Here is a 24,044-nt window from a genome sequence, read left to right as displayed (position 1 = left end):
TTATTTAGCCGCCGAATCCATAGAGAGTACGGCCCTGGCGTTTCAGAGCGTACACCACATCCATGGCGGTGACCGTCTTGCGCTTGGCGTGCTCGGTGTAGGTGACCGCATCCCTGATCACATTCTCCAGGAAAACCTTCAGCACCCCGCGGGTCTCCTCGTAGATCAAGCCCGAGATCCGCTTGACCCCGCCACGGCGAGCCAGGCGGCGGATGGCTGGCTTGGTGATGCCCTGGATGTTATCACGAAGCACTTTGCGGTGCCGCTTTGCTCCGCCTTTCCCCAGTCCTTTGCCTCCTTTCCCTCTGCCAGACATGATTCTTCTTCAGTCAAATCGCTGCTGAATGAGAGAGGAGCTGCTGCAGCTCCCTTTATTATACAGCTCGCCCCGACCTGACTGAGAAAGAGAGAGAGAGGCGGGACGGGGAGGAGACTGAGAGACAGGCAGAGCAGTGAAATGTCTTTCACCATCCAGCTCCTCCTCCTCCTGCCCGAACTGATATTTTAGATTCAAATTCAAACAGAAATGAAAAGAGCGCGCTGAACAAAACGTACAAACTGGAATATCAGATACGAGCGAGTTAAAAACCCGGGTCTACTCAATCCAGACTTGTGGCGACTAGGGGAAATTCACAGTAACTTCTTTGCTGTGTTAATGTCTTACTTGCGACCAATAAATAAAATGTACTTTAATATTCCCGCCTCAGTGCAATCCTTTCTATAACGAGTTACACTGCCTTTCTATTTCAATCCCAGCTCCTACTCCATTCCCGACAACTTCTCTGAGAATTTTATTTACACCTCTCCCAGCTGATAAAATGTGTTTGGGGTTTGAGTTGTGAAGTGGGTTTTCTCCCCCAGGATTCCTTTACACCCGCATTCTGAATTTGCGAGTAAATAAACACTGAGTGATTCCCGGAGCCATTCCCGGGTTAGGGAGAGGCAGCAATGTCCCCGTGTGTGAGTGCAGAGAGTGAGGGGGGTCCGGGTCTAGAACATGTCAGCGAGTGAGCGGGAATACTGGATTAATATTTCTATCTGAAATCTGCTCCCAGCGCCGGGACAGCGATTCATTGACCGCGGGCGGGTGGGGGGGCGGGGGGCGGTGTTCAGTTCTTTCCTGAGAGAGGTGGGTGGCTCTGAGAAGAGCCTTTGGGTTCACAGGTTTGGGATTTGCTCGGCGAACTTCACTTCTTTCCTGCTTTCTTAGACTTTGCTGCAGCCGCTTTGGGTTTGGCCTTCGATGTCTTTACCTTCGTGACCTTCTTCACAGCAATCTTTTTCTTGGGGGATGCTTTCTTCACGCTCTTTTTTGGAGTTGTCGTTTTCTTGACTGTTTTCTTGACTATGGCTTTCTTGGCTGCTGGTTTCTTTGTTGCCGATTTCTTTGTTGCTGGTTTCTTTGTTGCTTTCTTGGTCACCGCTTTCTTCACTGGGGTTTTCTTGGCCGCTCCTGCCTTTACCTTCTTGACAGTTTTCCGCTCCGCTGTTTTCTGAGCGAGTTTGTAGGAGCCGGAGGCGCCAATACCACTCAGCTGAGTCAGCTTTCCATTTTCCACATTCCTCTTTAAACTTTGCCTGATCTGGCTCCCCCGTTTGCCCACATCCACCCCTTTGTCCCGCAGCACCTTCTTGATGGCGGCAGTGGACATCCCCTTGCGATCCTTGCATTCCGCCACTATCTGGAGGATCAGATCGCCCACACTGGGACCTGTTGCTTTCTTCCGGGGAGCCGCTGCCTTCTTCTTCTTGGCTGCCTTGCCTGTGGCGGCTGCTGGAGGAGCCGTTTCGGCGGCTGCACTGTCGCTCATGTCCGGAACTCTGCACCAAATCTCTCCGTCAATGTGAACTGGATGAGAAATGAAGCGTTTGGTGGCGGCACTGAGCAACTTAAAGGCAGCGAGCGGACGGGGCGGAGACAAGCTGCTGTCAGCTCCAGGCTGCTGCTGCCTTCTCTGTGTTTCTCTCTCGTCCCAAACTCTCAATTTCCACTCAAATCCCGGCTCCACATTGTCCGAGATTCAATCCCCATTGTGCCTGACACCCTATGTTTGTTGTTGAAAAAATTTCACTCGGATTGAAGGCTGCATTTGGGAGTAAATCCCGTTTCTCTGCTGTATTGCTCGCACTCTCTCACCCCATCGCAGTCATCTCCCTTACTTTTCGACTGAAATCTGAAAAGCGTCATGGAAATTGCGTTGAAATCTAACTTTGAGAAGTAGGAGGGATACAGGCAGAGAACTTGATTGAAAAATATTTTTGTTTTACACAAGCATAATGTGGAGATCTCACAATCTGAACGGACACACAAACACAGTGATCTTCTCCTGTTTCCCCCGCCCCTATCACACACTCTCTCCTGCACAACATTCCCATCTACACAATCCCAGGCTAAAGTGATTTTGCAATTTAAACTTTCCAGGGCATATTGTCCTTCTCTTCGACACTTTCCCCGTTATGTTGGTTAATTGTAAATTCTCCCTTCACTTTGTTAATCTCTCCGTATTTCCTGCACCATGTATAGTGTGTTAACCTCGCTCCCCAGAGCAGCCAATCAGATGTGTTTTCATGAAATTATATTGAAGAAAGCTGCACGATCAAGGTAAAAATACAAATGATTTCTTCACTAAACCTGGAGATTTTCCAGATTGAGGTTATCCTCCTGCACTGCTCAGTAACACCAAACCCTGAACTCAAATAGCAGGGACGTCCAGTTAAAAAAAAGTCCTACAGCTGCTGTTAGTGGAGTTGCTGACAGTCACAGGCAAACTCTGACTGCTCTGATCCGAACTGGAGATTTAAACACTAAAGATAAAATCATGCAATAGGTCATTCTGAGGCATAGTGACCTTCTCGCCCACAACACGGCAGCAGTGTTCACAGTGAGTGTCAGTGTTACACATGTTACAATTTTGTCCACAACACGCGCAATAAGATACTGGAAATGAGAAGAGAAATGGGGAGACCCATAGCCACAGACAAAAAGAGACAGATAGTGATACTCAGAGAGAGGGAGCTGGAGAAAGAAACAGAGAGATAGAGGAACAGAGAGGCAGAGTTAGAGAACGAGTGGAAGGGGCATAAAAAAGACAAAAGGATAAAAGAGAGAGAGAGAGAGAATGGGACATATAGTTTGAGAGAAGCAGACATAAGCACGTACAGCAAAATAAAGAGGGGGTGGGGGTCGGGGGCCATAAAGGTACAGAAAGACAGAGAAGAGAATGGGAAACATAGAGAGACAAACAGAGGGTGAGAAATGGGCAGCCATGTAGAGACAACATAGAGAGACATAGAGAGTCACATTGAGATGGCAGGCATAGTGGCAAAGAACGAGAAATAGATTGAGCGAGATAGAAAGGGAGAGAGACATACAAAGACAGAGAAAATGAAATAGAGACACAGAGAGAGGAGAAAAAGAATCAATACTACAATACCGAGCTTTCTGCCAATGTCAGAATGAAGGACAATATTACACAAACACATGCAGTAACAGATGATGTAAGATGCGGTATGAATACATAGATACCACAATCCATAACTGCGCCAAAAGTATATATATATATCCTCAAAGGGAAATAAAATCGCTTTAGAATCATATCATATTAGAGGAGGTTGTAAGACAGGAGATTGTGTATACCAGAGATATGTTTAAAACCAGGGACTGTATAACATCAAGCGAGTTGGTGAACTGTGTATACCAGGGATGTGAAGCAGGAAAGTGTAAACTAGGGAAGTATGTATACCTGAGGAATTGTGCACACGAGGGGAGAGAATAAAAATCCAGCTATATGTCCTCTTCTAAAGCAGAGGAATATGCAAATAGAGAGAGTGTAAATTAGGGGTGTGTACACGGAGAGAAAAGTACAAACCCGGCAACTGTTAAATTGAGGGATTTGTGTCAATGCATCGGAACATGAAAAACTGGGAGAGTGCACAAACCAGGTGAGTGAACAAACCGGGGGATTGTGCAAACCAGAAGCATGTGTAAACAATGGGAGTATACAAATTAGGGGACTGTGCAAACCAAAGGCTGATGAATGTGCAAACTAGGGGAGTGTGCGCAAACCAGAGGAGTGTGTAAGGAAGGAAGGGAGGGGAGGGGAGGGGTGCGCAAACCAGAGGAGTGTGTAAAGGAGGGGGGGTGCACAAACCAGAGGGTGCGCAAACTGGGGGTGGGGGTGTAAAACAGAAGAGTGTGCAAACCAGGGGATTGCGTAAACTAGAGTGCGGAAATTAGAGGAGTGCGTAAACCAGTTGGGTGTGCAAACGGAGGAGTAAGTAAACAAAGGGCATGCACAAACCAGGGGACTGAGTAAGCCAGAGGAGTGCGTAAGCCAGGTGAGATCATGAACCAGGGGAGCGTGTCAACCAGTGGAGTGCATAAAGCAGGGGAGTGTATCAATCATATTACCTGAAAAGACTCACATTACAACCATTCTTTTGCAAATGTGCCTTTGTCTATCAATGCCGTATTTGTGAAGCCTACCTCTTCATTCACCTGATGAAGGAGCAGCGCTCCGAAAGTTCGTGATTTCAAATAAACCTGTTGGACTTTAACCTGGTGATGTGAGACTCCTTACTGTGTCCAGCCCAGTCCAACGCCGGCATCTCCCCATCACCTCTTGTCCCTGAACCATCCTCTCGGCTTCTCTGTTTACTTTGGGATTTAATCGGGTCAGTCAAGATTAGAAGTGAGAGCGAGCTCCCTATTGGCTGCGAATGATTGATTGATATCTCCATTCGCCAATTAACTGGGAGGATCATGGAGCTCCCGCCCGCCGCTGGGTCTCGCGCCTCGGCCGTTAAACCGCCTGCGCGCGCGCGCCCCCTGGCCACGGCGGGAGTGACGTCACGCCTGAGCAGTGCGCATGTGTAGAAACCCCCAACAAACAGGAAAGGCGCTGCTCTAATGAGCGGGTTTGCGCGGAGCTGCTCCGGTGGCAGGTGAGTGGAAACGGTGTGAGGTGATTGAGAAGCTCGGAGAGAGGGGCAGAGGGGCAGTCGCGGTCTTTTAGGTTTTTCTGGGGAGGAGAGAGGCAGCAACCCCTGGGGAGGAGGAGGAGGAGAAGGAGGAGAGTTGCCGAGATTAGACACTTTGCCGTACCGTAAGAACTTGCAGGTATAGCGTGCGATAAAGCAAGCAAATGGTATGTTGGCCTTCGTTGTGAGAGGTTTAAGAAGGGAGGGAGGCCGGCGATGGGAAATTATAGGCTGGTTAACCTGACTTCAGTCATTGCGAAGATTTGAGAATCCATTATTAAAGATGATATCGCAGTGTACTTGGAAGTGCATGATAAAGTAGGCCTGAATCAGCACGGTTTTGACAAGGGGAGGTCATGTGTGACAAATCTGCCAGTTCTTTGAGGAGGTAACAAGAAGGTTAGATAAAAGAGAACCAGTGGACATGATTTATTTAGATTTCCAAAAACCTTTGACCAGATGCCACATAGTAGACTGTTAAATAAGTTAAGTATCCATGGTGTAAAGGGTAAGATCCTGGCATGGTAGAGAATTGGCTGACTAGCAGAACATAGAACATTACAGCGCAGAACAGGCCCTTCGGCTCACGATGTTGCGCCGACCAGTTTAAAAAAAACAATGACCCACTAATCTAAACCAATCCCTTTTCGTCCATAAACCTATCCACGGATCTCTTAAACACCCCCAAACTAGGCGCATTTACAACCGCAGCAGGCAGGGCATTCTAATCCCTCACCACCCTCTGGGTAAAGAACCTACCCCTGACATCCGAGTGGGCTTAAAGTGGTCTTTTTCAGGATCGCAGCTGGTGACTAGTGATGTGCCTCGGGTCAGTGCTTGGACCACAATTTTTCACAATATACGTTAATGATTTGGAGGAAGGAACTGAAGGCACTGTTGCTATATTTGCAGATGATACAAAGATATGTAGGGGGACAAGTATTATTGAGGAAGTGGAGGGGGAGGGGTGGTGGTAGTGGTGCTACAGAAGGACTTAGGTTAGGAGAGTGAGCGAGAAGTGGCAGATGGAATACAACATGGAAAAGTGTGAGGTTATGTATTTTGGAAGGTGGAATAGAGACATAGACTATTTTCTAAATGGGAAAATGCCTAGGAAATCCGAAACACAAAGGGGCTTGGGAGTCATCGTTCAAGATTCTCTTAAGGTTAATGTGCATGTGTGCAGCTGGCAATTAGGACGACAAATGCAAAGTTAGCATTGATGCTGAGAGGGCTAGAATACAAGAGCAGGGATGCACTTTTAAAGCTTTATAAGGCTCTGGTCAGACCCTATTTGGTGTATTGTGAACAGTTTTTGCCCCATATCTGGGGAAGGATGTGTTTGCCTTGGAAAAGGGTCCAGGAGAGGTTCAGAAGAATGATCCCTGGAACAATTGAGATCTGTACTCTTTGGAGTTTAGGAGGGTGAGGTGGGATCTTATTGAAACTGTGAGTGGATGTGGAGAGAATGTTTCCACCAGCAGGAAAAACTAGAACCAGAGGGCACAACCCAAGGCTAAAGGGACAATCTTTTAAAACAGATGTGGAGGAATTTCCTCAGACAAAGAGTGATGAATCTGTGGAACTCTTTGCCACAGAAGGCTGTGGAGGCCAGGTCATTAAGTGTTTTTAGGACAGAGATAAATAGGGTCTTGATTAATTAGGGGATCAGGGGTTATGGAGAAAAGGCAGGAGAATGGGGGAAAGAAAAATATCAGCCATGATTGAATGACGGGGCAGACTCGATGGGCTGAGTGCTTAATTCTGGCTCAAGTGGCTTAAGTCTTATGGTGACCTGGGGAGAATGGAGCCAGTGAGTTCAGGGAGTTTGTGACCCGGAGAGAATGGAGTCAGAGATCAGATAAAGAAGTTGATAAAGGAGGGTAGGAGAAACTATGAAGCTGGGCTAGCGCTTAATATAAAAAAGGATAGCAAGAGTTTTTATAAATATATAAAAAGGAAGAGGCTGGCTAGGGTGAATGTTGGTCCTTTAGAGGATGAGAAAGGGGACCTAGTGGTAGGGGATGGGGATATGGCTAAGGTATTGAATAACTTTTTTGTTTCTGTCTTCACGGAGGAGGACGTGAATAATTTGCCGGGTGTTAGCGATGGAAAGGTGGTAGGACTGGAGGGTCTTAATGACATTACTGTTACTAGAGAGGCGGTGCTCGACAGACTGGAGGGGCTGATTGTGGACAAGTCCCCAGGACCGGATGGAATGCATCCGAGGGTTCTGAAAGAAATGGCGGAGGTTATAGTGGATGCATTGGTGGTTATTTTCCAGACGTCGCTGGATTCCGGGGAAGTGCCGGATGATTGGAAAATGGCTAATGTTACGCCGTTGTTTAAGAAGGGTGCCAGGCAAAAGGCAGGGAATTATAGGCCGGTTAGTTTAACGTCTGTGGTAGGTAAAATGTTAGAATCCGTCATTAAGGAGGAAATTGCGAGGCATCTTGAAGGGAATTGCTTGATAGAGCAGACGCAGCACGGTTTCATTAAAGGGAAGTCGTGTCTGACAAATTTACTGGAGTTCTATGAGGATGTGTCTAGGGCGGTCGATAGAGGAGAGCCGGTGGATGTGGTCTTTCTGGATTTTCAGAAAGCGTTTGACAAAGTACCTCATAAGAGGTTATTGCAGAAGGTCAGGGGACTTGGAGTTGGGGGTAGGGTGTTAGCGTGGATAGAGGATTGGTTGTCAAATAGGAGGCAGAGAGTGGGGGTCAACGGGTGCTATTCGGATTGGCGGATGGTGACTAGTGGAGTGCCCCAGGGGTCGGTGCTGGGGCCTCAGCTTTTTACCATTTATATAGATGATCTGGAGGAGGGAACCGAGTGTAGGGTGTCGAAATTTGCGGATGACACCTAGATTGGGGGAACGGCAAATTGTGCGGAGGGTGTGGAGAGTCTGCAGAAGGATCTAGATAGGCTGGGCGAATGGGCCAGGAAATGGCAAATGGAATTTAATGTTGGCAAGTGTGAGGTGGTCCACTTTGGTAGGAAGAATGGTAGGAAGGACTATTACTTACGGGGTGAAAAACTGCAGCAGGTGACGGTGCAGAGGGACCTCGGGGTCCTTGTGTATGAGTCGCAAAAACCCAGCTTGCAGGTGCAGCAGGTGGTCAGGAAGGCGAATGGGATGCTGGCCTTCATAGCGAAGGGGATTGAATATAAAAGTAGGGAGGTCTTGCTGCAGCTGTATAGGGCATTGGTGAGGCCGCAGCTGGAGTACTGTGTGCAGTTTTGGGCGCCGCACCTGCGCAAAGATGTTTTGGCCTTGGAGGGAGTGCAGAGGAGGTTTACTAGGCTGATACCGGAGTTGAGGGGGTTGAGCTATGAGGAGAGGCTGAATAAACTAGGCTTGTACTCGTTGGAGTTTAGAAGAATGAGGGGAGATCTCATTGAGACGTATAAGATGATGAATGGGATGGATAGGATAGAGGTGGAGAGACTCTTCCTGCTCAAAAAAGACAGTAGGACTAGGGGCACAGCCTCAAGATAAAGGGGGGGCGTTTTAGAACGGAGTTGAGGAGGAACTTCTTCACTCAAAGGGTGGTGAATCTCTGGAATTCTCTACCCGTTGAAGTGGTGGAGGCTGCCTCGCTAAATATTTTCAAGAAGCGGGTTGATGGGTTTTTGATAAGAGAGGGGATTAAGGGTTATGGGGAGAGGGCCGGAAAGTGGAACTGAGCCACGACAGATCAGCCATGATCTTATTGAATGGCGGGGCAGGCTCGAAGGGCCAGATGGCCTACTCCTGCTCCTATTTCTTATGTTCCTATGTAACTCGGGGAGGATGGAGTTGGTGAGATCAGACCGTGTGTAAATTGCGGAGAATGGGGTCAGTGAGATTAGGTGGTACGTAACTTATGGAGGATGACATCAGCGTGATTAGGCTCTGGTTATACTAGGTGGGATTTGAAAAATCAGTCAGTGTTTCCTGGAAAGTTCTCAAACCAGAGAAGCAACAGTCCCTTCCTGTCTCTTAGCAATGTTTATATAAACTAAAATCAAAAATTCTTGGAAATACTCAGCATATCTGGCAGAATATGTAGAATGAGAAACAGAGTTTATGTTTCAGCCCTGTAGAAGCTTTGTTCGAGTGAATTATTTTTATCTCTACTTTTTGTCATGCTGTTTGTCTCGAGTCTTGTCTTTGGTCATCGTTATCTGTCTGCAATTAAACATTGGACAGAAGTCATTGACATTTATTCTGCAGCTTCCAATGCTCATTTAGAACCCTCCAAAACTCACTTCATTAATCTAGTTTTCCATCAGTCCTCTTTCTGCTTCCTTTGTTCTGCACCACGACGTTCTCAGAGCCAAATAAATATTGTTGTTTAATTTAACCTAAGAAATAGGAACAGAAGTAGGCCATCTAGCCCTTTGAGCCTGCCCTGCTATTCAATAAGATTGTGGCTGATCTAAAGTGGATCAGTTCCACTTTCCTGCTTTCTCCCCATAATCCTTAATTTCCTTGGCTATCAGAAGTCTATCTACCCGTAACTTAAATATATTCAGCGAGGTAGCCTCCACCACTTTAATGGGCAGAGAAGTTCCTCCTCAACTCCATTCTAAACTGCACCCCCCACCCCTCTCCCCAGCTTATTTTGAGACTGTGACCTCTAGTTCTGCTATCCTTTCTAAGTGGGAAGAATCTCTCTACTTCTACCCCATCTAGCCCTTTCATTATCTTGTAAGTCTCTATAAGATCCCTCCTCAGCCTTCTAAACTCTAATGAGTACAGACCCAGTCTATTCAATCTCTTCAAAAGCTAATTTATTCTGATTATATTAGTGTCACTGAAAAAAAAACAGGTGATAACGTTTTATATGATTATAACGTAATGCTGGTGAATGGTATCAGCAAAATTTGCAGAATTTGAAACTAAATTGCTTTTCCATTTGTACATTCAGCAAATTAAAGTTCGCTAACCGAAAGCATGATTGGAAGTAGGGACATAAGCACATGTCGTGCAATACACAAAATTTCACATCAGCCTCAAATCCCAGAGGGAGAAAGGTATGTACAATGTGTATCACTTCGTGGAAATGTCCTTTGTATTCTTTTGCCTATGAGTTACCACTGCATAACTTTCACCTCTCTGTCTTCACCCAGTGGATGGGCAATCTTGTTGCCATCTGGCAGGCTAAAGTCCCCAGTGGATTGCTCTTTATGCTAGAGTCCTATCCCTTACATCAGTGACCTTGGGTGGAGGGTGTTATGTAGACATGAATCCCATACAATCATACGTTTTGTTAATTCAGACTTACAAGATGCTTGCATCTTTTACAGCCTTGTGTTGTACATGAGAACACATGTATGTAAATTATCCAAAACAGCACCCTTTTAAGTTTCCTGAGAAATCTGTAACTTTAATTTTTGATTGCTCTTGATACCTATTACAAAGGAGAGCAGGAAGGTGGCAGGACCTCCACATGTTCCTACTTCTGAGCTTTGTGAAGCTGGCCATTAATAGATATAGGCTGTGGGAGGTTGAGTGGTTGTCACTGACTGTTTACCCATCTTCTGTGGCTATGTTTATTGGTGATCTTGGAAAAAGAAAACGTGATGTCTGTTAGCAACATCGAGGCTTTCTTTATCTGGTGGGCACTGCAGGGACTGAGTTGTGTTCTTAATCTTTCATGTTGTGTCATCATATTTTGCTTTGTTGTTTGTTGCAAAGCTGAATTTGTCAAGTTGGAACTTCATGTTGGTAAAGATGTGAAAATTGTAAAAATGCTGGAGGGGATAAACATTGTGTGGTCCCTTTAAAAGCTGGTGTTTTTCTGTGACTGGAGTTTTAAAATGCAATGTACATAGGGAATCCAAGCTGAAACATTTGTATTGAAAAGTCGAGCAGCATTCTTGACAGGACAATGTGTTTTTTAATATAGCCAATCAATTTAAAGCAGACGCTCAGCCATCAAGAACTACAGGGCCTGAATGTCAGACCAAATCTATTCGAGGAAAAAATGATAGGTTGTCACAGGTGTAAAAGAGATTGCGGGGAGAAAACAGAAGAACTGCCACATCAAGCCTCAAAAGGGAGAGAGCAGCTCTCACCACTGCCAGCCACAAAACCCGGTTGTATTTTGAGTGTGATTGAGTTCTGTTGTTACAATTGTTTGGTTAATGAATAAGTATTTTATTTATTTAAATAAGATTCCAGTAGAATCTTATTTTATTTGTTTGAGGTTCCCAATTAGTTAAATAAATTAAGTGCTCATTTTAAGAATGTCAGGTATTTCTGTTAGTTACCCACTAAACGTTACCGAAGGACAGTTCACCTTCTCAGACACTTTTAACAGATTACAAACTGAGGTAGTCACCTTTGGGGAATTCAACGTTACATCTCAAAATGGAGCAACCTCCACATCATAACATGTTTAAGTGTTTTTTTTTGTGATTCTGTTCATTTTTACACAGCATTCCATTAAAGAGTTGCATTTTAACTGATCATCCAATTTACTGATTTGGATATTTGGTTAACCAAAATATGCCCATTGCATCACACAGAATTTCAGTTCCACCTCACACCCCAAACTTTCCCTCAGTTGTCAGTGCCCCACAATCTGACTTAGCTTGCAGAAATGTGGACATCCAGAAGGCATTTGGACAGACTTCCCTAAAGTTTCAATCATGGAATGAAGGCAAATTATTGGTCTTATTATGAAATTGACAGAGTATCAGGAGATGGGGAATATGTAAATATTTAGGTTACTTGCAGGATGCAACTTGCCATGTTCCAGAAGGATCTGCGTTAGGCTCTCAACTATTAACCATATTTATTGATGACCTAATTTAGAATTCTAGAATCCCTACAGTGCAGAAGGAGGCCATTCAGCCCATCAGGTCTGTATCAACCACATTCACAGCCAGGCCTTATCCCCATAGCCCCACGTTTACCCAACTAGGCCTTCTGACACTAAGGGGCAATTTAGCATGGCCAATCAACCTAATCCACACAACTTTAGATTGTAGGAGGACAGGAACACCTGGAGGAAACCCACACAGACACAGGGAGAACATGCAAATTCCACACAGTTACCCAAGGCTGGAATTGAACCTGGGTCCCTGGTGCTGTGAGGCAGCATGGCTTATCACTGTGCCACCATGCCGTCGCCATGAAATAAAAAGCCACACGTCTAAATTTGCTGATGACAGACTATAGTAAAGTTTACTTATTACTCACAAGAAAAGCTTACGTTAACACTGCAATGATGTTACTGAGAAATTCCCCTAGTTGCCACACCGGCACCTGTTCAGGTCAATGTAGCTAACTAGCATGTCTTTCAGACTGTGGAAGGAAACCAGAGCACCTGAAGGAAACCCACGCAGACACTGGGAGAATGTGCAAAATCCATACCAAAAGTGACCCAAGCAAGGAATAGAACCCAGGTCCCTGGTGCTATGAGGCAGCAGTGCTACCACTATGCCACTGTGGCCTCTGATTGTGATGGAAATATGCAAAGAGATGTCAGTAAATCATGTGAATTTACCAATTGTGTACAAAAATAATGTTGGCCCTTGTATTCAGTGAACAAAGACACTAAGAGATAGACAGTGTTTTCGGAGCTAACAAGCTCCTGTACAGACAGTTCCTAGAGTTAAGGCCACAGTCAGGTCATCCATTATCTCAGTGGATGGGAGTACTGGCTTCATGAGCTGAATGGCCTTAACTGCTGCTCCTAGTTCATATGATTACATGATCATGCTGTTAACAATTGTGCTTCACGTCTTAGGAAGGGTCTCTTGTCTTTAGTGGCAATGCAGTGTATATTTAGTGAAATTATACCTGGCCTGCAAGGATTATGTTTTGAGAGTTGATTATATAAATTGTGATCGTATTCAATGCTATTTAGAACATTACGTGGCAGATAGAGAAACACATGCTGGTATGAGGTTGGGTCTAGGATTTGGTGCTGTAGGGTGGATGTGTGGTAGTGGTTGTAGTCAAAATTAGATTTTGATTTGATTTATTATTGTCACATGTATTAGTTTACAGTAAAAAAAATGTTTCTTGCATGCAATATACTGCATACTGTTCATAGAGAAGGAAAGGAGAGGATGCAGAATGCAATGTTACAGTCGTAGCTAGGGTGTAGAGAAAGATCAATTTAATACAAGCTAGGTCCATTTGAAAATCTAATAGCAGCAGGGAAGAAGTCGTTTGGTTGATACATGACCTCGGACTTTTGTATCCTTTTCCTACAGAAGAAAATGGAAGAGATTATGTCCGGGGTGTGTGGGGTCCTGGCTGCTTTTCGGAGGTAACAGGAGGTGTAGACAGAGTCAATGGATGGGAGGCTGGTTTGCATGATTGACTGGGCTTTGTTCATGACACTTTGTAGTTTCCTGCGCTCTTGGACAGAGCAAGAGCCATACTAAGTTGTGATACAACCAGATGGGATGCTTTCCGTGGTGCTTCCATAAAAATTGGTGGGAGTCATAGCTAACATGCTAAATTTCCTTCGCCTCTTGTGAAAGTAGAGGCATTGGTGAGCCTTCATAACTATAGCGCTGGCATGGAGGGGCCAGGACAGGTTGTTGGTGATCTGGACACTTAAAAACTTGAAGCTCTTGACCTTTTTCACTTCACCCCCATTGTAGACAGGAGCATGTTCTCCTTTACATTTCCTGAAGTCAATGACTATCTTCTTCATTTTGTTGACATTGAGGGAGAGGTTATTGTCGTTGCCAGTTCACCAGATTCGCTATCTCTTTCCTGAAGTCGTCTGATCATTGTTTGAGATCCAACCCACCATGGTGGTTTCATCAGCAAAATTGAAAATTGAGTTGGAGGGGAATTTGGCAACACATTCTTCGGTGTATAATAAAGGGCCGAGGACAAAGCATTGTGGGACACAAGTATTGAGGATAATCATGGAGGAGATATTGTTGTCTGTTCCAACTGATTGCAGTCTGTGGGTTAGGAAGTGTAAGATCCAGTCGCAGAGGGAGGAGCCGAGCCCATGGAGTTTGAAGACTAGTTTTATGGGAGTAATGGCGATGAAGGCTAAGCTGTACCCAATAAATTGGAGTCTGACAAGTGTCTTTCTTATCCTGGTGTTCCAAGATTGAGTGTAGGGCTGGGTAGATGGTCTGCTGTGGACCTGTCAAACTGTAGTGGATCCAGACAGTCTGGCAGGGAGGAATTGATTTGTGCCATGACAATCCTTTCGGAGCACTTCATAGTGATGGATGTCAGTGCCTCCGGATGATGGTCATTAAGACACTCTGCCTGGCTTTTCTTTGGTACAGGAATTTTGGTTCTCATCTTGAAGCAGATAAGGCCCTCAGATTGATGTAAGGGGATGTTAAAAATGTCTATGAATGCCCCCTCCAGCTGGTCCATGCAAGATTTGAACGTTCATCCGGGCTAGTCGCTTCCTGAGGCTTTTCAGAAGGCTGATCTGATGTCTGTGATGGTGACCTTGGATATTGGTTCAGCGAGGCTTCTGGGGTGGAAGGTATGCTCTTGTTGACTTCCTGCTCAAAATGGGCATAGAATGTGATGGGCTCATCAAGGAGGGGTACATTGCTGGTAATTCTACATGCCTGCATATTGTAACCTGTTAAGTCCTGCAGACCTTGCCATAGTCAATGGAAGCCTGTGTGGCTAGCCTGGGACTCTAGCTTGGTCCAGTACTGTCTTTTGGCATCTTTGATGTATTTCCGTAGACCATATATGGATTTCTTGTATGGGCAGTGTCATTTGACTTGAATGCCTCAGACCTGGACTTGAGCAAGCAGTGGATATCCTTGTTCATCCATGGTTCTGGTTTGGAAACACACAATTTTGCTTCTTTGGTGCACAGTCTTCTACACATTACTGACAAAGCCAGTTACTGTATTGGTGTACTCACTCTGGCATATCTTGCAGGAGTGAAATTAGAAAATGCTTCTTCATGTAAAGACATTCCTTCCACAAAATAAATTTGATATTTGAAATTTGAGGTCAAATTTCTTGTTAACTTGAGGTGTTAAGTGATTTGGAGCAAAACTGGTTATATGATCTTAAGTCATGAATTAGCTAGGATATCTTTGAATGCTCATGGAATTTTGAAAGGTTGTTGAAATGTGGCTCACAGGAAACTTTAGTGATGTGCTACAAGTCTAAGAGGAATTGTAAGGGCCCAGGTAGAAACTAAATAACATGTGTTTCCTAATTTTGTGTTCACAAATCCAAACTCTAAAATCACTGAATTTTTGACAAAGTCTGCTGATTATCAACTGTTCCTGCTGATAAAATTCTATTGGGACAGAATAGAAATGGTGATAGTAGAAGGATTGGAAGGTCTTGGTCTTACAATAACAGAATGCAACAATTTCAGTGGTCAAGAATATCGTGCAAGTGTGGGAGAAGTTTATACAATGGGCAGCGCAAGATGGAACTCCTTGGACAGCAAAAGCTGGACCATATTCAGTCTGATACAAGCTACATAAATACCAGGCAATGACCATATCCATAAAGAGAAATTTTAATGAGCTTTGTTTGAAATTCAGCAGCTGTAACATTGCTAAATTCCTCACTGCCACAATGGTTACTATTGACCAGCAACTTAATTAGTCTGGCAAGGTAAAACTGTGGCTACAAGAGGAATTATGCTGCAAGTGGCTCACTTCTTGACTTTCCAAAGCCTACAACTCATCAAAAAGACATAAGTGAGGAATATGACATATTACTCTCTACTACCATGTATTAGTGCAGGTCCAACAGTATCTAAGAAGCTCACCATCATCCAGGATAAAGCTATTCACTTGATTTGCATGCAGTCTGCTACTGGAAACATTTCCTTCCCTCTACCACTGACACAGTGACACTCATATACCATTATGCTAGTTGCACTGAAGTAACTCACTCAGACTCCCTTGACAGAATCTCCAAAATGCAAAGTGTGGACCACCTGGAAGGACAAAGACTGAAATATATGTCTGGTGTACTCAGTAATTCTGTATCCAATCCTATCACCCAATTTAATCTTCAATAATTATTTTGCACTGAGGCATCTACAATTACATGCTCACATCAAAAAAAGAAAGACTTGTATTTATATAGCATTTTTCACCTCAACAGGCATTTCAAAGCCCCTTATCATCTACAAAGTGCTTCTGAAGGGTAGTCGTGACAGCGGCCAATTTGTACACATCAAATTCTCACAAATCTTTTACATCCACTGGAACAGGCAGATTGTCCATCGATTTAACATTTCATCTGAAAGACAACGCTTCCAATAGTTCAATGCTTCTCGTTACTGCTGTAGGGTGTAAACCTTAATTTTTGTGCTGCAAAAATGTTCTTGTGTCAGGAAGAGAAAGGGTTATCTCACAGGAGTCTATTTTACCCTATTAAATACAGCACAATACAATAGTTAATTTCCACGCTTTCACTGGGAATTATTGGATGTTTGTAGAATGTTATAGTAAAATAGGAAAGAAAGAAATAAACTCAGCAAATGTTATCCAAAACAATCTGAACAGTTGAAGATAGTGGAGGATTTCTCAGTATCTGCACCAAGGACAGGGAAACAATTTAGGGATAATGGAGTGAAAACAAGGAAAAGAGCTTTAGTGGGATTGGGAAAAGGAGTGACCACAGGTAACTCCTTCCACCTTTACGTATGTAGAAGGAAGGCAATGAATTACACAGGAAACTATATTGACTAGAAACTGAACTGAACCAATCGTGAATACTGTAGTGATGAGAGCAGGTCAGAGTCTGGAAGGTCTCTGAGACAAACTCACCTGACTCTCCAAAGAACTGTCCAAAATCCACTATTTACAAGGCATAACTCAGGAGTGTGATGGAATACTCTCCACTTGCTGGATAAGTGCAGCTCAAACAACTACCGAAGTGTGAGAACATCTAGAGTAAAGCAGTCGCCTGAAAGCCACCCATCCTTCGCCTTCAACATTCACACCCTCCCCAGTGATGCACAGTAGCAGTAAGGTATATATGATGCACTGCAGCAACTCATCAAAACTCCTTTGCTGCCATCTTCCAAACCCATTACATCTACCACCTTTGAATGATCGTCATTTCTTTGTAAATCACTAAGTGTGAGAAACAAGTTGTTCATGTTGACAATCAGTCATTTAATGACTTGTTGGACGTTTAAGGGCAGAGAAAATTAATTACTTTATAATTATTGCATGTTCTCTGTGATTATTTACTCTCTCAAATGTTTTTTTCAATTATAAATTTAGTTTATTCCCATGTACTTGACGTTAACAACTGAATCAAGATGTGAGGAGAACATGCAAACTTCACACAGACAGTGACCCGAGCTGGGAATTGAACCCAGGACCCTGGAGCTGTGAAACAGCAGTACTAACCACTGTGCTACCGTGCCGCCCAGGATCTTGGTACGTTAGGATAACACAGTGAATTCAAGGTTTAAACACTGCAGATTTTACTATGTAATGTTACACATCTGATTTCATGAAATGTAATTCCTTTATTCAGGTCATGATCCATTTGATTATATGAACATCACACGTGGTTTATCAGAAATACCCACTCACCTGAAAGGTAAGAGATGAATAAGAAATTTCAAACCATGTACTTCACTTTTTAAATCTGAATGATTAGCTGTCTGAATGTGACTCTGCTTTCAGTGAGCTATGAATATGTACCCTTAGATCTCTTTGTTCTTTAATTCTCCACAATGTCCTAAAATTAATTAAGTCCTGCCTTGGTTTGATCGACCAAAATGCATCATCCCACATTTATCTAAATTAAACTCCATTTGCCATTCGTCAGCCCACTGGCCCAATTGATCAAGATACCATTGCAGTCCTAGATAACCCTCTTCGCTGTCCACTAAGCCACCAATCTTGGTGTCATCTGCAAACTTACTAACCATACCTCCTAAATCCTTATCCAAATCATGAATATAAATAACAAATAACAGTGGACCCAACACTGATACCTGAGGCACATTGCTGGTCACAGGCCTCCAGTTAGAAAAGAAGAACCCTCGACAACCACCCTCTGTTTTCTGATATCAAGCCAATTTTGTATCCATTTGGCTTTCATCATTCTATAAAATCATAGCGAATCAGATTGCAGCCTCAATCCCACATTCCTGTCTTCCCCCGATAATTTTTCTCCCATTCGTTAGTCAAGAATCTATTGAGCTGTGCTTTGAAATATTCATAGATAGTGCTTCCACTGTCTTTGGAAGAATGATTTCCAAAAATCCTTTGAGAGCAAATTTCTCCACAACTCTGCCTTAATGGATTGATTTGACTTATTGATTGTCACAAGTAATCTTACATTAACACTGCAATGAAATTACTGTGAAAATCCCATCTTATTTTGAAACAGTGACCCCAGTTCTAGATTCTATTACAAAAGTTAACATCCTTTCTGCATCCACCCTGTCAGTAGCCCCGAAGAATCTTAAATTAAGTTGTTTTCTACTCTTCCAAACGGCAGTGGAAACATTGTCCAACCTTTTCTCATTGGACAACCCATTCATTTCATGTATTTGTCCAGTAAACCCGTCTGAACTGCTTCTAACCCTTTTAAATAAGTGGATCAATACTGTATGTAGAATAGTACCAGTGCCCCACACAATTAAAGCATAACCTCCATCTTTCTGTTATCAATTTCCCTAATACTAAATGATAATACTCATTAGCTTTCTTGTGTTACTCATGAATTACTTATTCAAAAGATTTCTGCCATGCATCATGCACATCTTTGGACATTGCATTTTCTTATCAAATTGAAATAATTTCTGTTATATATGACACCTTTTACCTGGAAGGATGTCGATTCTCTTTGAATCCTGATATCAATCTTCTACGTGGAGCAAGGACACTGCTCACAACGAAGGGGAAGAAAGGCATTACACCAAGTGATAAGCATCTCCTACACCTGAGAAACAGCCAAAAATGTAACAAAGCAGTTACGTTTTTTGTAGAAGTAGGAAGTGACCCGATGGCCCGCCAAACCATGCTGCAAAATGTCAGTGTCATGGATAAACACATCCACCCTCTCACTTTGCAAACCTACAGTCATGTATTTTACAAGCAAAAATGAGAAAATCACAAACAATAATGAAAAGCTAATGTTCTTTCCTGATTGCCTCAGCCGATTGAAACCAATCCAGGAAATTATATGGGCTAAATGTTGCTTGTAATGATACTAACCCTTTACATGCTGAGTTCCACCCCAGTCAGAAACAGGTACATGGACCTCAATGGCAGAGATTCAGCGAACACCTGCTGTTGAAATTACAATTCTTAGAAAATTAACAAAGAACACTGAGAATAAGCCAGTGTTCATGTGTCCTCCCCAACCTGATAAACTGGAATAATTTATCAATAGTGAGTCTGTTGGGCTATTTAGTTATTTATTTAACCTTTACAAGGTCATATGTGTATGCACTAGAGGAAAGTAAATAAACAGGATCTTTGAGCCAGTCTGAATAGCTGAACACCTCTAAACTGAAATCATTCCTATAGTAGTTCTCTGGCAATTTTCCATTGTGACTATATCACTTACCATGCTAGGGTTAGCAAAAATATGCAGAGCACCTATGGGCTTGTGCTAATATTTGGAAAGTTGTCTCTCAGCCTAGTCAAGCAACAGCCCGACAGATGTATTCATACCTTGCAGATAATGTCCCTATCACCAGTATCACTATTCCTGGTTATCACCTGTCCCACAGGCAGGATAGACCCAGCAGGAGTTTGCTGCACAATTGTACACAGGAACAACAACATTGTGCTGAGTGTGTTCAATATCAGCTTTAGACCCCAGGATGTCTCATTGCATCATATGGGCAAGGAAACCTCCAGCTGATTATCAAATATGACCCCTTCAGCTGATAAATGAGTACTCCTACACAATGAATCCCATGATGAATAACAAATTAGGGTGCCTAGAGTGCAGCATGTACTCTGGATGGATTTCCTGAATATCCACCACTAAAAGTGGCTCGGAATCGTCAACATAGATTGACAAAAAGTCTCCTCCCCCTCCTCCTCCACCGCACTATCACCACCAAGCTAGTGGACCAACCCTGTTTCAATGAAGAGTGAAAGAGAGCATATCAGGGACAACACCACCCAAACTTGTTTCAAAAAAAAAGTGCCAACTTGGTAAGGCTACAACACAGGAATTATTCTTTGCCAATAGCATGAACAGCAAGTAATTACACAACCATTGGATTGTATAGTTAAGGGCATTGATGTTGTACTCTGTGATCAAGATCCTGAATCCTGAAGGTTGTGTTCAAGATATCTCAGATGGGCTGCGGAGGAACTTGGAGTGGGAAGGTAAAGATCCAGTTATCATGGTCCACGTAGATACCAATGACGTAGGTAGAACAGGAACAAAGGTTCTGCTAAGGAAGTACAAACAGCTGGGAGCGAAATTAAAAAACCAAAAAGCTAATAATCTCTGGATTACTACCAGAGCCACAAGCTAATTGGCACAGGGTCAATAAAATTAAGGAAGTAAATGTGTGGCTCAAAAATTGGTGTGGGAGGAATTGGTTTGAATTCATGGGATATTGGCACCAGTATTGGGGAAGAGAGGACCTGTTCCGATGGAACGTTCTTCATCTGATCATGCTGGGACCAGAGTCCTAGCGAATCATATAACTAGGGCTATAGATAGGGCTTTAAGCTAAAGATCTGGGGGGAGGGTTCAGTTGTATAGAAAGTTAGAAAATCAAAGTTAAAGGATGGGGTAGAAGTGCAGGTTAATGGAGCTGAGAGCTCAGGAGAGATTGGTAAAGTTTCCAGACCAAGTAGTATAGAAGGTGGCAGGAATCTAACCTCAAGCAGAGCAAAAAAGGTGACAAGTATGAGAGAGGAGGTGGTCAATGCGGGACTGAAGGTGTTGTACCTAAATGCGCACAGTATACGGAACAAGGTAAATGTTGCACACATTGAAATTGGTTGGTACGATATTGTGGGCAGCAGAGACGTGGCTGCTTGGAGATCAGGCTGGGATCTAAATATCCAAGAGTATGTGTCCTATCGGAAGGACAGGCAGATGGGCAAAGGGCGCAGGGTTGCATTGTTTGTAAGAAATGAAGTTAAATCAATAGCAAGAAGTGATATAGGATCAGAAGGCAATCTCTATGGATAGAATTGAGGAATCGCAAAGGTAAAGAGACCCTGATGGGAGTTATGTACAGGCCCCTAGCAGTAGCCAGGATGTGAAGCAGAAAATATGTTAGGAGATGGAAAAGGCATATATAACAATAATCATGGAGGACTTCAATGTGCAAGTGGACTGGGAAAATCAGGTAGGTAGTGGATCCCAAGAAAAGGAATTTGTGGAATGTCTAAGGTGTTTTTTTTTTGAAGCAGCTTGTAATAGTGCCTATTGTGGAATAGGCAATTCTGGATTTGGTGATGCGTAATGAGGCAGACTTGATTAGGGAACTTAGTGAAGGAACCCTTAGGGAGCTGTGACCACAATATGATAGAATTTACCCTGCAGTTTGAGAGGGAGAATCTGGAATCAGATATAACGGTATTAAATTAAATAAAGGTAACTACAGATAAAAGAGAGAGGAGCTGGCCAGAGTTGATTGGAAAGGGAACCTAGCAGGGAAGACAGTGGCACAGCAATGGCAGGAGTTTGAGAGTTATTTGGGAGGCAGAATAGAAATTCATCCCAAGAGGGAAGAAACATGCTAAGGGGAGGACGAGGCTTCTGTGGCTGATGAGGGAAAAGCATATGAAGTGGCAAGGATTCGTGGGAAGCCAGAGGATTAGGAAGCCTTTAAAAGAAATCAGAGGACAACTAAAAAAGCAGTAAGGGAGAGAAGATGAAATATGAGTGTAAGCTTGTTAGTAGTATAAAAGAAGATGGGAAGAGTTATTTCAATATATAAAAGGTAAGAGAAGAGGCAAAAATAGCCATTGGATGACTGGAGAAGCAATAATAGAAAACAAAGCAGTGGCAGAGTAACTGAACAGTTACTTTGCATGAGTCTTAATGGTGGAACACACCAGTGGGATGCCAGAACTGCAGGAAAGTTGGCGTCACAGGTGAGTGTAATGCCATCATGAAGGAGAAGTTTCTGGGGAAACTGAAATGTCTGAAGGTGGATAAATCACCTGGACCAGATGCACTACACCTCAGGGTTCAAAAAGAGATAGCAGAGGAAATTGTGGAGGCATTGGTGATCTTTCAGGAATCACTCGCTGCAAGGGCAGTATCAGAAGACTGGAAAATAATGAATGTAACACCGCTGTTTAAGAAGGGAGGAAGGCAGCAGATGGGAAATTATAGATGGCTAGTCTGACTTTTGTCATTGGCAAGATTTGAAAGTCCATTATTAAAGATGAGAGCACAGTGTACTTGGAAGTGCATGATAAAGAAGGACTGAGTCAGCACAGCTTTGTCAAGGGGAGGTCATGTGTCACAAATCTGTTAGAGTTCTTTGAGGAGGTAGCAAGGAGGTTAGATAAAGGAGAACTAGCAAACACGATTTATTTAGATTTCCAGAAGGCCTTTGACAAGACTGTTAAATAAGTTAAGTGTCCATGGTGTGAAGGGTAAGATCCTGGCACAGATAAAGGATTGGCTGACTAGCAGAAGGCAGAAAGTGGGGATAAAGGGGTCTTTATCAGGATTGTGGCCTTACTAGTAGTATGCCTCAGGGGTCAGTGTTGGGATCACAACTTTTCACAATATACATTAATGATTTGAAGGAGGATACAAAGATATGTAGAGGGACAAGTATTGAGGAAGCAGAGGGCTGCAGAAAGACTTGGACAGGTTAGGAGAGTTGGTAAAGCAATGGCAGATGGAATACAATGTGAAAACGTGTGAGGTTATGCACTTTGGAAGGCAGAACGGAGGCATAGACTGTTTTCTAAATAGGGAACTGCTTAGGAAACGAGAAACACAAAGGGATTTGGGGGTCCTTGTTCAAGATTGTCTTAAGGTTGATGTATAGGTTCAATCAGCAGTTGGGAAGACAAATGTAATGTTAGCATTCATGTTGAGAGGGCTGCAATACAAGAGCAGGGATGTACTTTTGAGGCTGTATAAAGCTCTGGTCAGACTCCATTTGGAAAATTGTGAGCAGTTTTGGGCCTAGTGTCTAAGGAAGGATGTGCTGGCCTTGGAGAGGGTCCAGAGGCGGTTCACAAGAATGATCCCTGGAATGAAAAGCTTGTCATATGAGGAACGGTTGAGGACTCTGCGTCAATACTTGTTGGAGTTTAGTAGGATGAGGAAGGAATCTTGTTGAAACTTATAGGATGCTAAGAGGCCTAGATAGAGTGGATGTGGAGAGGATGTTTCCACTAGCAAGAAAAACTAGAACCTGAGGGCACAACTTGGGCTTAAGGAACGATCCTTTAAACAGTGATGAGGAATTTCTTCAGCCAGAGAGGTAAAACTGTGGAACTCGTTGCAGAAGGCTGTGAAGGCCAGATCATTGAGTGTTTTTAAGATAAAGATAGGTTCTTGATTGATAAGGGGATCAGGGAAAAGGCAGGAGAAAAGAAACAGCCATGATTGTATGGCAGAGCAGACTCGATGGACCAAATGGCCTAATTGTACTTCTATGTCTAATAGTCTTATGGATCAGATCTAAGCTGTTCAATGCTGCCACATTCAACCATGATGGTGTTGGACAATTAAATAACTCAGTGGAGGAGGCGGCTCCACATATATCCCCATCCTAACTAATAGAGGAGCCCTGCACATCAGTGCAAAAAAAAGAGGCTGAAGCATGGGCAACAATTTTAGCCAGAATTGCCAACAGGAGGATCCACTCAGCCTCCTCTGGAGATCTCCAGCATCACAGATCTGTCTTCAGCAAATTTGATTCACTCCACATGATGTCAAGAGCGGAAGGCACTGAAAACTGTAAAAAGGCTATGGACCCTGACAATATTCAGCAACAGTACTGAAAACGTATGCTCCAAAACATGCCACTCCCCTCAGCAAGCTATCCCAGTTACAGTTACAGCAGTGTGGAAAATTTCCAAGGTATGTCAAATACACAAATAGCAGGACAAATCCAACCGGTCCAATTAATCTTGATCACTAGTTAAGCGATGAGAGTGGTCATAAA

The 24,044-nt window shown here is 43.5% G+C and overlaps 1 protein-coding gene, 1 long non-coding RNA gene and 1 pseudogene across 2 annotated transcripts in view; 1 reads left to right on the top strand and 2 right to left on the bottom strand.

The window, feature by feature from the left end:
• Positions 1 to 4: 4 nt before the first annotated feature.
• Positions 5 to 328, bottom strand: LOC145345399 (histone H4). Its single transcript, XM_080193215.1, has one exon. The coding sequence runs from the start codon at positions 314 to 316 to the stop codon at positions 5 to 7; it is 312 nt and encodes a 103-aa protein (XP_080049341.1). The 5' UTR covers positions 317 to 328.
• A 781-nt stretch (positions 329 to 1,109) lies between these two features.
• On the bottom strand, positions 1,110 to 1,811 carry LOC145345329 (histone H1.5-like; annotated as a pseudogene).
• Positions 1,812 to 4,845: 3,034 nt separating this feature from the next.
• LOC145344731 (uncharacterized) overlaps positions 4,846 to 24,044 on the top strand; it is a 41,080-nt gene continuing 21,881 nt past the window's right edge. Inside the window, exons 1-3 of the long non-coding RNA XR_013886968.1 lie at positions 4,846 to 4,944; positions 9,894 to 9,999; positions 17,447 to 17,512. This is a non-coding gene — a long non-coding RNA (uncharacterized LOC145344731). The remainder of the gene's footprint in view (positions 4,945 to 9,893; positions 10,000 to 17,446; positions 17,513 to 24,044) is intronic.

This window comes from Carcharhinus amblyrhynchos, chromosome 7, assembly GCF_965287045.1.
Source record: "Carcharhinus amblyrhynchos chromosome 7, sCarAmb.v2.hapA, whole genome shotgun sequence".
NCBI lineage: Eukaryota > Metazoa > Chordata > Chondrichthyes > Carcharhiniformes > Carcharhinidae > Carcharhinus > Carcharhinus amblyrhynchos.
Note: the sequence above shows the minus strand (reverse complement) of the source record. Positions and strands in the feature narration are given on the sequence as shown.

Excerpts from the sequence above, each read along its gene's own strand:
- LOC145345399 (XM_080193215.1), bottom strand. The coding sequence starts at position 316 with ATGTCTGGCAGAGGGAAAGGAGGCAAAGGACTGGGGAAAGGCGGAGCA.